At 38.6% G+C, this 17,084-nt stretch overlaps 1 protein-coding gene across 1 annotated transcript in view; it reads right to left on the bottom strand.

Moving 5' to 3' along the window:
- Trhn (tryptophan hydroxylase) overlaps nucleotides 1–17,084 on the bottom strand; it is a 307,044-nt gene that overhangs the window by 16,264 nt on the left and 273,696 nt on the right. Inside the window, exons 7-9 of the mRNA XM_083127788.1 lie at nucleotides 6,907–7,005; nucleotides 4,018–4,064; nucleotides 1,655–1,790 (exon numbers count right to left, since the gene is read on the bottom strand). Coding sequence (XP_082983914.1) covers nucleotides 1,655–1,790; nucleotides 4,018–4,064; nucleotides 6,907–7,005 — 282 coding nt within the window. The remainder of the gene's footprint in view (nucleotides 1–1,654; nucleotides 1,791–4,017; nucleotides 4,065–6,906; nucleotides 7,006–17,084) is intronic.

Raw genomic sequence — 17,084 nt, 5'->3', positions numbered from 1 at the left:
TTTTACTTGTTGCTTTTGATTGTTTATTGTCTTATATTTTGTGTGTATGTGTTTGTGATTGCTGTTACAACTATTAACAAACACTGAATGGAACAAAGTCAATTTTCATGGAACCTGCTGCCCATGTTCACTTGCACCTCTACCCCTGCTTTGCCACTGGACTTGTCCATTTTGGGTAGGTACATTTGTATCAATTGAACAAACACAATGAAATGTCCATTTTCAAGCAAGGAGAGGTATTGGTATATACGTTTCCTCTCTAAGTCCTCTCTGCCCCAGATAACCTGGCAGTAGACATAACGTGGCATAAAGCTCACTGTTTCTTTTTATCATAGTACGAGGGTTGCAATTTATGTATCCGGAATAACAAACAAAAAAAATATGTATAATTGAAAATGGTTTTATTGTTTTTCAAAATATTCTCCATGATGATCGATGCACTTTTGCATACGTTTGAACCAATTCTCATAGCACTTTGTCCATTCCGATTGAGGTATCTCGAAAACATGCATTTTGAACGTATCAATCGCTTCTTCTGGCATCGAAAATCGTTGACCACGTAGCTTATTCTTCACGTACGGGAACAAGAAGGAATCATTGGGTGCTAAATCAGGGCTATACGGCGGATAACCCATCAATTCAATGTTTTCACCGGTCTAATACTGAGTTGTTTGGACTGATGTGTGACAACTTGCATTGTCATAGTGAAGAATGATCCTGCGTCGCTGGTTGTTTTTTCTGATTTCCCCAAAGACTTCTGGCAAACAAATGGTTGTGTACCAATCAGAATTGATGGTTCTACGATTCTCTAGTGGCATTGTAGCCACATGTCAATTTTCCACAAACAGAAACAGGCACCTTTTGCTTCGAAGTGCTTCTTGCACGAACAACTTTTGTTGGGTTTGGTTCATCTTGGAACACCCACACCGTCGACTGCTGTTTGCTTTCGGGCTCATATGCATAGATCCAAGATTCGTCACCTGTGTAGATGTTATGCACGGCTTTTGAAGCACCACGATTGTATTTTGTGAGTATTTGTTTGCACCAATCGACACAAGCCTTTGTTTGAGCGATCGTCAGATTATGTGAGATCCAACACAAACAAATCGTCTTCAGGGCTAAATGTTCATGCAATATCTTATGTATGCTAGTCATACTAATGGCCAGGGATGCCTCAATCTCATGATATGTCACATGACTATCTTGCATTATCAGTTCTCGCACAGCATCAGTGTTTTCTGGCACATCAACCGATTGTGGACGGCCTTCTTTAGATTCGTCTGTGAGCGAACGACGCCCTCGATTGAATTCACTAAACCAGTGATATACAGTGCTTTTAGATGGTGCTTCATCGCCAAAAGTCGAAGTGAGTTGATCGATGCACTGTTGTTGAGACAATCCACGTCGAAAGTCATAGAAAATCATGGCTCGAAAATGTTCTCGAGTTAATTCCATTGTTGGCCTCCGATGAAATTTTCAAGTCCCTGTAACAAACAAAAATAGCAACCGTGAGCACAACGTTCTGGGTACATATACCAAAGAAATGTCCAACTTTACGATGGATATATTAGATGTTACCTAGCAACATTAGTGTTGCCAGTTCCGGATACATAAATAGCAACCTATGTATTGTGGTGAGTTGTTTGTAACTTACGGTTCTGGAGTGTAGAATGGGTCCGATGAATGCCTGATGTACTGAGTGCAGTGGAACACACGGAATGCCAGGCCAGCAAGAAAGTCTCTAGGTGAGAGATAACCAGCTACTGGTCTCAGCTGAAATCCTGTCTTTCCTATTAAATAAAATTTAATTATATTTCAGCTATACATTTAATACTCAGACTTCAGAGGTCATTATGTTAATCAATATAAGAGCTGTGTAAAGGAGAATGCAAGGTAACAAGAACTATTCTATGATATGAAATTAAAAAATTACAATTCATATGACAAAAGTCTTTACGAGAGAAATGGAGAAATTTCGAGTGATTTTTCACATACTTTCTCTCTTATTTCTTCCAGTTTCTAATCCCCATCTTCCTACCATCCATCTGCCTTAGGCTTGGTCTGCTTCTCTCTCTCTCTCTCCCCCCACCCCACTGGTAGCAGTTTCCGTGTTGTATTCTTTTTGGAATCTGGTCTTCAACTGTCCCAGCCATGTTATTCTATATTTTACTCATGTAACAAAGTTCTGCTCATCCAGTAATTCTTCCAGTTCCATATTATATCTTATCTTCTAATCTTCCTTGACTGGTCCATATATATCTTTCTTAATATTTTGTGTTCGAAATTAATGAAGGTATTTTTTTGATCTGACAGTCAATATACATAAAAGGTGGCGCAAAAGTCATCATCCTATTTGCACTGACCTTTATTTTGACATCTTGTATATATCAGTAGTGTTTTGTCAGTTAAATAAGAGATACTCGCGAAATTTATTGTGTGCGAAAATGAATAAGTATATCCCACAAGAACATGGAAAAATTGTGACGATATTTTTAAGGAATAATCTATCTGTAATCTTGACACAACGAGAATTTAGAGGACATTTTCCCAATCGTCCAGCACCTACTCCGCAAACCTTTCGATGCCTTGCTTCCTTTGGGGATATTTGAAGTCATTGGTTTATGTGAATAAGCCAGAGATGTTACAGCAACTAAAGGACAATATTCAGCATGAAACTGAAAACATTTCCCTGCATATTCTTTCCAACACCATGGAAAATGCAATAAAAAGAGCCCAAATTTGCATCACTTCGAATGGTGGTCATTTATTGGATGTTATCTTTAAAAATTGAGGACATAAAACTTACAAGTATCAATAAAAGTTTAACACAAAAAAAACTACTTTGTTTAATTTAAAACCAAAGCTATAGGCTAAGAAAATCAGGTGATGACTTTTGTGCCACCTTGTACTTCCAATCCATAGGTAAAACTTGGCCACACAAATGTTTTTTTTAATGTTTTTAGCTTCATATTTCTTGCAATCAAAAACCTCTAAAAGGTTGTAAGTTTGCATAATAGGTGTCATCTCCTGACTGTATCCTGTATCTGTGGTTCACCCAGGCTCTAATAAATGGATACCTTGGTACAATCCTGGGGGGGGGGGGTAAAGGCTGCCAGAGCTTGGTGATGTTCACATGACCTCCACAAATGACAGATATCTTTTGATTGTATATAGTGCTTATTAAGGGACTGCAGAAGGGGACATTTTAGCATCTTGTCTAGCATTTTGCTCAGTTATATGTAATAGTAAAATTGGTCAGTAAATTTGCACTTAGTGTTTATTTCCATTTTGTAATATTGGGCTGACTTGTGCTATTTTTAACTTAGGCCGAAAGTTACCACCCCCAACAAACACACATATTTATATATGCACATATGTATTATATCTTTAAGTGATACCAATGTAGTGATCTGCCTTTATAGGGAGTTCATGTGTTTCAATTAGCTTGAGATCAAACATGATAGGCTTCGATACCTGGCGGAGGCACATAATTATTCGGATCCCACTTTAAACTGTATGTCGTCCCAATTAGCTTATCTGTGCATAAAGTAGACTTCAAACAATAACTTAAACCAATATTCTATCATAAATGGAATCATGGGACATTGTTTTATTCCTTGTGTCACCAGCATTTTAAAAATCATACACGCTTAAGCTGTATCCTCAAATTTATGGTATTACCAGTTTTTTCTCAATAGATGGAAAATTTAAAATTTATGCTACATTTATAAACTTAAAACCATTTGTAAATCTTCTCTTCTTTGTTTTGTAACCTAATAAGAGGGACAATTGGTTTTGTCAGAAATAAGAGGATGAAAACTCTGATTCTTAGATATTCCTTGTAAAAGGGAAACATTCATTTCACAAATTTAATATCAGTCTCAATAACAATGTTTTTATTATTGTAATTGTAATTTTGTTTGGAACATAATGTTCACAAGATGAAGAAAAATTGTGTCACATTGGCACATTGTTTCCATTCACTCTCCCTCTCTTCTCATTTACTTGCTTACTTACTTTTTAGGAAGATGCTTATATCTTCCAGTTGGGGTAAATTATCTTCTCTGAAACAAAAGACAGAAGGTTATAGTACAGGATTTACACAAGTGATTAAATATGGTTCCATTTCACACAAATATAAAATTAATGTACATATTGTACATGTATAACTACCAAATAAAATGATATCGCTACACTTGAAAGTTCGATTCTGTAAGTGCTTTTGTCATCACTTTTTAGCTTACTTTGCCTTGCGTAATCTTACAGGTGAAAGATGAAAAAACAAGGGATAGACTGGAAGCTTAGGCACAGGGGCGAATGAACAGCTAATCATATCTCTGGTGAATAACTAGTGCACTCAAAAAGGAAGCATGAAGCCTTCAAATTTTCAGAACAATTATATCCTTTCCCAAGGCATGCAGGAACCCAGATAGCATGTAAGTTAACTGCAAGTTAAATCGACATTTGATTTAACTTGCAATTAACTTACATGCTATCTGGGAAGTAACATTATAAGAAAATATCCTATGATAAGACGAAGTAAACTATGAAATGCTCAGCACACAATATAAAACAGTTAAAATTTGAACATACCATCACATAGAAAAGGAAAGCAAGAGTAGGACAACATACTTTGTAAACAGTGAAGCCCATAAATATTTTCTACTTTATGGTGAGGAAAACACTGTTGTTCAGTGTGAAATATCATGTTTTAAGTGCTTTTATTGATTTGATTTGATGTTTTAAGTTCACTTTATGCACAGATAGGCTAATCGAGACTGGAACTACAGTTTAAAGTGAAATCCGAACCATGTGCCTCGAACCTGGGACCCCTTGATTACAAGGCAGTGATGTTACGACTATGACTTTAGGGAGGCACTTAGGTGCTTTTAAAACGTTGTAAATTGTAGACTATGTATGAGGAGGAAATGTGGATAAAATTGTACCTGGGTATTGAGTCATTTTTTCTTGGTTTTTGAAATCTTAAAAACGAATATTTATCTATTCAGTTATTCAGGTTGTTATCCTCTGAAAGTTTTACTGGATAATTAAAATCCAGATATCCATTATCTTGATTCTCTGATAATGTATAACTTTGATAACATACCTTTTAATTAAGATTCATAACTCCTAGTGCTCATGGTTGGAAATGCATCCTTATAATTCAGAAAGATGCTATGTATGTAGGGTGTTTCTGTACAATATTAACATATTTCAGTGGCAACCATGAATCTGCACCATGTGACTGCATACATACGTGACAAAATAGCTGTATTTTGAGGTCTTATGGCAGTGTAACAAGTTTCAACAAGCAAAATGTTACTGAGAAAAGGTATTTCTCTTGTCTTATCTACATGCATCGAAAGTATATATGTGTTGTACAGTACCAACCTGCTTATAGATGTATATTTATATGTATCTGTATAATTTGATATTGGTGCATTATAATCAGAGGCAAAGCGTCCGGTCATCGGGAGATGTGAAGTCGACCAAGCAGGATAATAAAAATATTGCATTTTAAATGTTTTAGAGAAGAAGTAAAACAAAATAAGTCAGGATACTCGCATATTTTGTGCGAAATAAGCCAAGCGACAACATGAAACAGCTGGAAATATGCAAGAGCTTTGCTAATCTTAGCGCATCGAAATGATCAGTACTACCCCTCGCCCCGAACCCTCCCGTCAAGTTGAAGGCAATGGTGTTAGAAGCCTCAGCTCATCGCAGAAGTGGTGTGAATCCTTGTCTTTGCCGGTGCCGAGAACAGCCGAACGCTTCCGAGCAGGCAGACCCTACGACAAGGTCCAACAACTACTATCCCCCACTCTTGAAGGTCTGGGTCATAACAGGCCCTATTTTAATGCCCCATCCCCATGCTTATAGCCACTGCAGGGTTTCTCTGGAGTCATCGAGATTCTTCCGAGTGTCCAGTGGCGTGCTCAAGGAGGGGTTAGTGAGGGTCATAATTCCTGCTTAGGCTCAATATTCTTAAAAACAATAATAATAAAAAGATCGTGACATGCAGCAAAAGATGGCAAAATGAGGAATTGAGAAAATACTACTAAAAAGTACATGTAACCCCCTTCTTTCGAAAATCTTGGGCACGTCACTGCGTTTGCTATTTCCACTTGTTAAGAGGAAAAGCACATATTGAACGATATGAAATCAAATCTGCTTTTCTTTATCAAAACAACATCTGGAGGCGGACGGATCATAAAGGCTCTTACCTTTAAACGCGACAATTGAGGTGTTTGCATTTCAGTTCAATCATATTTAATAATTCTCATCGTATGGGATAGAATTATGTCTTTTGTAGTCGTAAGTCTGCGGTATGAGCTTTTACATTGAATTGGCAGTGACCTTGGCGTTTATCCTAGAGAAATATTGAGCCCCCCCCCCCCCCCCGTCCTCTCCATTAAATGATCGACCCTGACGTTGGCAAATCTTGCGATGACTGCGTAAAAATGTCATGCTTCGCCACTGCTTATAATCTATTCATCTCTGACCCAATGTAAAAATAATGACATCCATGTACTTCAGGATGTTGATAGGCTAACTAAACAGTCAGGGCTGATATAGAAGTTATGTTGAAATAGATTAATACATGAACTATTCTGTTCAATGAAGTGCCTTTGAGCTTGATTTCCTATGATTTGGTGCTGATTCCTTATTATTTTAAAACAAGCATATTTGAAGTTATGGATTAAACAGTGTGATTATTTGTTGCATAGCTCACCTTTATGGACCACAATAACAAGAGCAATAACATATCTTATTATTGAAATATATTGTACCAAAATAAATTTCTAAATGTGGGTGATGACAAAATTAGAAACATTAAAAAATATTATACAACATAATCCAACCATTAGTTTTTCCTTCAAACATGCCAGCATTAAATTTTCTTACCTGTAGCCACAATATTTAACCAACTGGGGCCAGTTTTCGAGGTACTCCCTGCATGCATGTTTAGCATACAGTTTGTGCAGCTCCCTGAACACAGTGCCCCTGAAATATTAGACAAGTTTTAAAAAACGATCTCGGAACAATATTTAAATGCATTTATTAAATATAAATTTCACTTTTTACAGATATGACCAGTACAACCTTCGTTGTAAATCATTTTAGTTTTGAAGATATCAATACAGACTTGGGCGGCCTGCTGTTTATCGGTTATTTCCAAATACGTAGCATGCGTAGTGTGTCACTTCGGTATGAAAACTTTGCTGTGATAAAGAATAAAACAGTTTTTGCAACTTATAACTCATTAAAATTCAGGTAAGGTAAAAGGTAAATTTCCCCGCTCACATACCACCGTGCCATGAAGGCACATTTTAGGGGATGTGGGGCCCCACACATTCTCGATCTCGGCCATTTGGGAGGTGGTGTGATCAGCACCACGCCCCGCTTGCCTTTTCCCACCGAGGGTTGACCCCAGGTACCCATTGATTTCACGCTGGGTGACCCCAGAGCCGCTTTATGCAGGGACAAGGCCGGAAAAATTCCGACCTTAGAACACCCACGCCGGGTCAGTCCAGGGTATTGAGTTATCTCACCGTGTTCGGCGTTTTATTTAACTACGAGGACGTATCAAGAAGTTTCGAGACTAGTTCTGTAACACGGCAACAGATGGCAGCGCAAGGCTGCACGCACAGGCACAGGGAACCAACCTTCATAAGGCAGTGTGCCAAGAGACATCGTTCTGTGTACGTCGTGAGCTGTGCCGCTGGTGCTCTTCTGACCACGTGCGTTACCACGTTTGCGATATCATCATGGACAGCATGTTAGAACAGAGAAAACGTGAAATTCTGTGTGAAACTGGGCACAGGACGATGTCTCTTGGCACACTGACAGACTGACTTATGAAGTTTGGTGCTCCCTGTGCCTGTGCGTGCAGCCTTGCGCTGCCATCTGTTGGCGTGTTACAGAACTAGTCTCGAAACTTTTTGATACGTCCTCGTAAATCGGTTGCATCACCCTAGGAAAGGGCGTGCCCAGGGAGGTGTGGGAATTTATACACCCTTCTCCTTCATCCAGCTTTCCTAGAAAAGTAGGGTCGCGATAACCTTAACCCTCTTTACCAAATTCATGTTCACACCATGGAGCCTACTGAAACTTGTCAATTCTACGAGAGAACATCCAAAACACTTCTTTTCGGGATAACTCCTCGAGAGACAAACAAAATCAGGATGTCATGGATCAATACGCATCGGGAGAAAATCTTAGTGCTTCGCGACGTTTCCTTCCCTTTTAACTAATTGGACGAAACAACCAAGAAGCTCCTGCAAGAACAAGACACCCCTTTCGTCACTCAGGCTCGTAGCTAGAATTGGCCTCTTGGCGAGTGATCACGAGCTTTCTCTGTTACTTTCTTCCTCTCTCCCTTCCCTCTACCCCCACTCTCCTCTATATCGTTCTTTCTCTCCCTCCTCTCTTTTTCTTTCTCCCTTCGCCCTCTCACTCAGTCTTAACTGTCTCTCCTGTCCACTGTGCGAATTAAGCATTTTGCTTTGGTGGGGACAGGGTGCGAAATCATATAAGACTGGTGGGGGGAAGAAAGATCTTAATCAACAAGACCCTCTCCCCCCACAAAATCATATAAATTATACGATATACTTATTTATAATGTTATTAAAAGTAAAAATAAATTACTACATTAAAAATATACTATTATTATTAATTACACAAAAAAGAAATAAATTTGTTACTTTTATATATATATATATATATATATATATATATATATATATATATCAGATTTTATAAAGTAGCAAGCTACTTCCTTTAATAACTGCTGGTTAAAGATGTTAATAAATTATGAAACAGTTGAAGTGGTTTTATTATGTGTAAGTCTTTATTTAGTTTTTCTTTGTGCTAATATAAATCAATTAGATTTCATAGTTATTATTGTTTTGCATTCTTGTTTTACTTTTATTGTGCGTATTGATGTAGATTTTTTAATGATCTCTTCAGAGAGAAAAAACATTGAACACTCACAACTACACTAATTTGTGTAGGTTTTCGATATTATTCTTAGTAAAGTATATTTGAAATTAAAAGTAATTGCTTATCTTTTTTGTTGTAACAAAAACTCTCCCCCCGGAAATTTTTGGTGGGGAGGATTTTTGAGGCCAAGATTGTTGGTGGAGGAATCCCCCGTCCCCCCAGGATTTCGCACCCTGGGTGGGGATGCCCAATCAGTGCAGTGTTTGTGATTTCATTTTGGGAAGTAGGTTTGTTGGGGTGTGCAAATTTGTATATACGTATGTTGCCAGTCAGAAATCTAAATTATTGCGTTGCAGTTCTAAGCACCTTAGGACGTTGGTTCTAACCTAGGCCATTAAATCTTAAGATAACATTTACACATAATTTTGAAACACTTTTCCTAATAAAACTCAAACTCATACACAAAAAGAGCTATCCAACTAATAACACCGAAAACTTGACCAAATTTCTATTCTCAAGTTTAAACTTAACGCCCGATCTAACTTACCTACAAGTTTCTTCAGAACACTTTAGTACATGTGAAATATCAGCACTATGCCATGAAAACTTAGGTGGAAAACAGCCTGATGCTGTCTCGGTTCGGTGAGATTGGTAAGTTGCAGAATTGGTCCTTCTTTAATCCACAAAGTTGCATACTTTTCGGCAGGGAAATCTTTGATGATGGACAAGAATGATTTTTCAGTTGTTTGTTATGTAGTTAAGAAATGGTATACTATATGCTCTCAATTCAATTTTCTTTGAAGGGGATAAAATCATCCATGGCAGGGATAAAATAATTTTCTTTTGTCGGGGATAAAAAAATTTGTAGGGGGAATCCCTGCCATCTCTTCTGCTCTCTTTCGTCTCTATCTTTCTTCCTTCTCACCCATTCTCTGGCTTAATTGAAACACCACTCTTTTTTTCAGACATTTTCCAGTAGAAAATAAAAATAATTGTGTCAGTGTCTAATTCCCCTATTGTCATCCCTCCCCCCCGCGCAATTCCCAAGCGAATGATCACAATGCTGGTGGTTATACTTTGAATTTTTTTAATGTATTTATTTTCCGTGTTTCAAAATGTACAAGGGCATCTCAGTTCCTACGATTCCTAATAATATATGCTCTAAGGAGTTCTTCCTAACTCATTTTATTGGTGACAGTTCTCTTTGGGGGACAGACGGAGGAGCGTCCAGGAAGGAAATTAGAGAGTGTGGGAGATCTGAGAGATATTCCTCCTAAATTGATAAAGATGGAGTATAAAAATATTGCCCCTGCTGTCATGTGCTTCCTCACATTTCAGTGCATTGAATCTAAATTTATTCTGCTGATCCAATATCTATTACCCAATGTATGCATAAAGTGGACTGACAAATTTCTTGACATAAGATTCCCCTTATAATGATTGCTAGCAACAAAAATGAAGCAGGTTTGCCGGAGCAGGAATACAAAGATTTTTCAGTGATTAACATTTTTTAAATTTATTTTTTGGTGAAGTAAATGCACTGCTATAAACAATGATTCCAGTAAATACGGTTTAGGCATTTTTTCCAATATCATATCAAAGTCTCGGACAAAACCTAGAATATTGCACTCATCTCAGTTTTACAAGGCCATCTCGGTCTCGGTATCATCCATAGAAGATCAAAAGCAAAGTAAAAACATTGTTTAAACTGAATTTAATTATACATGGAAAAAATCTGATTTGAAGACCTGTGCAATTCTTATGGTAGCTGTATGCACATATAATTACCAGTTTGGGTTAGAAAAAGGATTGTCAGGTGGCAACACTGCTCTGTATGCCATTTCCTTCAGCCTCTTCAGAACGCAGCTCTAATGTTGACTCATCACCTTACCCGAAGATCTGGACCTCATTCAATCAAGGCATCAATCTTTTTCCCTCTACTTCCACTTTCTCCTTCGTCTAATTTCTGCAAACAGAGATTCATGGTTACCCGGAAAATTGATTTCTTACGAAGGAGTGATTCCTCTATAGGGAAAGTAAAATTATGAGAATCCATTTTTTTTCACGGTTCCCTTTCCAAAACCTAAAGGGGAATACATATTTTTAAAAGTAAAGAGGATTCAGACACGTGAAGCAGCATTTACATTTCCACTCACAATCTAACCTGTCCATTGAATTAGGAAATGCAAGGAGTAAGGGCTAATTTCGACTGAAGATTTTAAGGGGACTGAACTTCTTTAGCAAACGTGCTAAAACGTCTACCATCTTGAAACCTAATCAAATTGAATCGAATTGTTGTTTTAAGTCTAGTTTTTGCACAGAAAGGCTAATGGGGACTGAACCTACAGTTTAAAGTGGGATCCAAACCACTATGTGCCTCCACCGGGTATCGAGCCCGGCGAGGCCCTATACCAACTTCAAACATATTGACTGATTGTATTCAGTTGCCATTGCAATAACCGACCAATACTCTAAGACAGTTGTTCCCAAATTGTGCGCCGCGACGCCCTGGGGCTGACTTACAGAGGCTCCGTGAAATATTCCAGCATTTTAATTGAAATGACACTTATTTCAAATATGTGCTAATTTAGTTCTTTTTTCATGTAAAATGTCTCTGAATTTGAAATATGCGTTTATTTTTAACTTAATGCTAGTAACCTAACCACACTAACTGAGAGTTGCAAGGGTTAGATAGGGCTACACTCTGACTTGGAAAAATCTGGAAACACTGGGGGCGCCGAGAAACGAAAACGTTTGGGAACCTCTGCTCTAAGAAATCTGTACAGTATTAAAATTTCAGCTCCGAAACTTTAAATTTGTCGCGTTCATTGTGGTAAAGAATGTAACTTCGCTGCCAGTAATCTTCTTCTGGTAACAAACTGGTGAAAGAGGTTGGACAAGAATTGACAATTTAATTACTGTTTCCATTAGAAATTCTCTTTGTTTTCTATTTTCGTTCATTGAAAAATATATTGCCTGTATCTTACTTTTGGTATTCCACAAAAACTGTCATGTGTTTTTTTATATAATTTTCAATTGATGTAAATTAGACTTTGTGCATATCTCATCTTATTCTCTTATTTACCAAGCTTTATGGAATTATTCAAACTTACACAGCAAATTTAATCCTTATCAAAATTATTGCTTTTCCTAATTTTGATTTTAATTATTCTTTCTGAGCCTGCCCGATGGCGCAGTGGTAACGTCACCTTCTAATCAAGAAGTTAGGTTCGATTACTCGGTGAAGACAGATATAGTAGTTCCGATCCCACTTTAAACTGTAGGTCCAATCCAGATTAGCCTATCTGTGCACAAAGTGGACTTAAAAAATTAAACTCTAACTCAATTTTTCTTCCATTTTTAAACCAGTTCTTACTCTTGGTAGGTATTCTCTACCTACAGTGAAATGTAATTTGTAATTTGTATTTTCTAACTTTTCTTCCTTTTATATTTACATAATTAAAATAACACGTGACAGATATTGGATTAACGTAACATGTATAATTTCTTTTTCTATTGTAAATTATAAAATAATCGAATATTAATTACAAGTGAAGACACTAATAAACATATAAGTAAAGAATGTAAGGGTGTCCTTCTGCAAAGATACTCAAAAGTCTACCTCTATTCCACGTAAAACACCCTAAAACTGTATTATTTCAGGCAAGCGAGGTTCTGGCGCCTGTACCCAGTATGTCTTCTGTGTAGGGTTGCCTTCTGAGATCTATCCATGTACGTTTCCATTGCCAATTAATTATTTTCTTCTAATCATCATTAATCCTCATCGTCGCGATTAGCCTAAATCAGAAGAAAGACGACAGGAATCAAATCAGAATATTCAACAATAGAGATATAGAACTATACAGCTCGGCATTGTCAATTTATGAACAATGTGCGCGCACATTATTGAAACCAAGGAGACCACTAACAATTGCAGAGAAATGTATCAAGTATACGATTATACAATGAAGCATTTAATTGTCTCTCCAATTATAGCCCGTATATGAAACAGATATCTTTGAATGACGTAATAAGACTGTAAGTACAAATGGAAATATGATTCGTGTGTGTGTGTATTACGTGGCCTATTAAGAGACCAACAAAGACGTGCGGACAAACTGTAGAATCTACACTACAGTACGTAGTTTCTCTCGTTCAGCTGTAAACTCCTTTGCGGAGTAGTTATAACAATTGTCCCGGGTTCCAATCCCTGACTGGTCATGAGTTTTTCGTGTTTCCCTTTATCAATTTTATCATATCTTCACTCATCCTCATCGTCGCGATTAGCCAAAAGTGACAAAATCGACAAAAAATAAATCAAATTCAGCTCTAATCACTTCTGCCACTAATGTTCGTTCCACATAATTCACGCTTTTAAAGAAACACTAAAGGAGACATTAATAATATTACTATGAACAACCTGTCGTGAATTTCTGTTTTAAAATTTCCGCTAACCAATAAGAACAATTTGGGATCAGAATACACGAACACATCAATGTCCAAACCTTTCCTAAGTAAGCGAAAAACTACAGGTTAGTCCATAACCATTAGAATTGACATCATCACATAAGAAGAGCATTCATTATATTAACTCCAAGCAATTTCAATTTCCAACTATTCAATTGCGGTAACATTTCATGAACACGAATGATGGGATAGACACCATGACACATCACTGGGTTCGAACCCGGTATATCTGGATTTGTACCGCGTAACACTGACCACTCCGCCACGAAAACCAGCTTGTGTAAACTGGAACAGAAAACAAGATATGTGGTGCCAGAATTTATTATTTCCTGTCACTTTAAAAACAAAAATCCTGCAATTTTATATTTTTTTTATTATAGTTCCTAAATTATTTTCAAATGAATATTTTGAGTGCATTCTTGATTTACAACATTTTAATTAAAAGAAGCTGATTATGGCTGTTTTGGAATTAGATTTCTCGTTCAGGGACATTTCAAAGAAAGTTGTACCATTGCAAGAAATTTAAAAAATGCAGATGTGTTGTAATGATTTATCTTCACTCACCCATTACTTTATAAAGAACACCTAATTTTTTGTGACTCTTCTTTATGGCTGCAAATGGGCCTCCCCTATGGCGCAGTGGTAGCGTCGTTGCCTTGTAATCAAGGGGTCCTCGGGTTCGATACCCGGTGGAAGCTTATAGTGGTTCGGATCTCACTTTAAACTGTAGGTCCAGTCCCGATTAGCCTTACTGTGCATAAAGTGGACTTAAACATCAAATCAATCAATCAAAATCAATCATTTATGGCTGCAAACCCTTATTACACACTTCTTTTCTCCTAGGGGTTGTAGAGGGGACTTAGTAGATCAAGTTTTGATAAGAAACCCATGTCCGGAAACGTACCGTTTTGGTACTACACAGATGACAAGATCACATAATTTCACATCTCACGGTAGGCAACACACATTGACGGAGGGCGACGTCTTCAGTCACCTGATGTCATGTGTGCTGCTTCCAAGTTCCTCTGTTTACAATCCGGTGTGCTTCGACCTTCACGTCAGTTGCTATTCAGTCGTGGCTGCAGACAGTTCGCTGTTTACAATCCGGTGTGCTTCGACCTTCACGTCAGTTGCTATTCAGTCGTGGCTGCAGACAGTTCGCTTTTTACAATCCGGTGTGCTTCGACCTTCACGTCAATTGCTATTCAGTCGTTGCGGAGACAGTACAGTATGGTTGAATACACGTTTGCCCAGAACACCGACATGTTGTTAATTTTCGGCGAAGCTGGACGTAATGGCAGAGCTGCGCAACATCTGTATGCAGAGCGTTTTCCGCATCGTGTCACTCCATCACATACCTTTTGCCCGATGAGAGCAATGATTGCGAGAAACAGGTAACTTCAAAGTTAACAGGGCCGACGGTGGTGCTCCATGCACATGTCGCACTCTCAACGTTGAAAAGGAGGTCCTTCATCGAACTGACGAGAACTCATCGACGATTACTCGCACCATTACACGTCACATGAATGTGTCTCAGAGCAGCGTCTGGCGTATTCTTCATGACCAGCAGCTTCACCCGTACCATCCCCAGAGGGTACAGGCAATGGGAACGGCAGATTTTGCATCACGTGTCATTACTTTGCATGGTTTCTATACCGTTGTGTGGAAGTTCCCGAGTTTCCTCGGCTTGTTCTTTTTACGGATGAAGTGCATTTCACCAGGGAAGGTGTTTTCAACAGTCGGATCAGCCACATTTGGGATGACGAAAATCCTCGTGCCATACATTCTCATGGATTTCAGCAACGGTTTGGCATCAATGTATGGGCTGGTATCATCGATGGTCGTCTGATTGGGCCGTACCTTCTTCCGGGCTGCTAACGGGTCCGAGGTACTTGACCTTCCTGCAAGAAGTATTGGAGCAATTCTTGGACGATGTGCCGCTGCACATTCGCCAGCACATGTGGTTCCAAAATGATGGCGTACCAGCACACTTTTCCCATGACGTCCGACAACATCTCAATCAAACATACGGGGACAGGCGGATAGGTCGCTGTGGACCAACTCCTTGGCCACCACGACGCCGGATCTAACTCCTCTCGACTTTTTCATATGGGGCCACATAATGAGTCTTGTTTATGAGACTCCTGTAGTGTCGGAGGAAGACCTGGTTGCACGAGTTCTGGCTGCAGCTGACACGATTCAGCACACGCCAGGTATTTTTGAGCGTGTGTATGCAAATATCCTTCGGAGGTACACTGTTTGCAACGAACTTCAGGGTCGCCACATCGAGCAGCTCTTGTAGTGACGCAGGTAAAGCGGGAGATGTGAAATTGTGTCATCTTGTCATCTGTGTAGTACCAAAATGGTACGTTTCCGGACATAGGTTCCTTATCAAAACTTTATCTACTAAGTCCCCTCTACAATCCCTAGAAGTGTGTAATAGGAATTCTGAATCACCCTGTATATATATGTGTGTGTGTGTACACATACATACATACTACATACATACACAGTAGTATCCTACATGAAAAGTTTTTCAACAACGTCAATAATTACTTTTATACAATAATTAAAGCTCATTCAATATACGTACTGTATAACCGGAAATATGTTTTAACAAATATTTATTACAAGCACCAAAAGAACTACAATACTATGTTTCAACATAGCCTCCCCAGTTCAATGCACCTACGCCAGCGCTTGATAAGGGCACTGATTCCTCAGGGGGAAAAAATCTTTTGGACGCGTAAAATCACTCATGCACCGCTGACTGGACTTCGTCGTCGTTCTGGAACCTCGATCCACATAGTCCATCTTTGAATCTAATTTCCTTCAAAGGTTTCAGAGCAAACTATGCAAAACTTTTTCCACCTCAGAAGCTATTGCAGTGGAAATACGTTTTCGTGTCTTCTCGCCGGTCTCACGTGTTAAGTTGTGAGTTCACCGAGTTCCTGGTTCAAATCCCGGCATGGGTGTTCTGTATTAGTGTCCTTTCATCGTGCTTATCGACGCGAGAAAATTGACCATAAATAACAAAAATACAGGGTGGGGCAGTCAAACAGGAAGATTTTAAAACATCACAAAAAATAGAGAGAGCAAATATTATTTATTTTTTGAACATGAATGTACTGTACATGAGTGTAAATTACTAGTGTACCTGAAAAATGTTCATTTCTTGAATATGGTGTCAGTAAGATGGCGTCCTTGGTTTTTCACACATTGTCGGAGTCTCAGAGTAAATCCACCCATCCGAAATTAATCCACACACTCTCCATGAAACGCCTGTTCATTTCCATTCAGAAAAAGTAACTGTGTGCATTATCATCTCGTGGAATCATCGGCCCCTACTTTTTCGAAAATGAACACGGTAACACGGTGACGATAAACGCTGGGCGTTATGCTGACATGTTGGTAATCTTTTTTCTGCCTGCCCTCGATCGCTATGACCCAGATGAAGAAACACTCTTCCAGCAAGATGATGCAACTAGCCAGAGTGTCTATGGATGAGTTTAGACTCGCATTTCCTGGTCGTCTCATCAGCATATTCGGCGATATTCCGCGACCTTCCCGCTCACCCGACTTGGCGGCTCCTGACTTTTTCCTTAAGGGTTACCTCAAATCCAAAGTATTCAAGGACAACCCTCCAAGAACCAGGGATGATTTGAAGGAGCGAA

The sequence above is a fragment of the Lepisma saccharinum genome, chromosome 8, assembly GCF_977018435.1.
Source record: "Lepisma saccharinum chromosome 8, izLepSacc3.1, whole genome shotgun sequence".
NCBI lineage: Eukaryota > Metazoa > Arthropoda > Insecta > Zygentoma > Lepismatidae > Lepisma > Lepisma saccharinum.
Note: the sequence above shows the minus strand (reverse complement) of the source record. Positions and strands in the feature narration are given on the sequence as shown.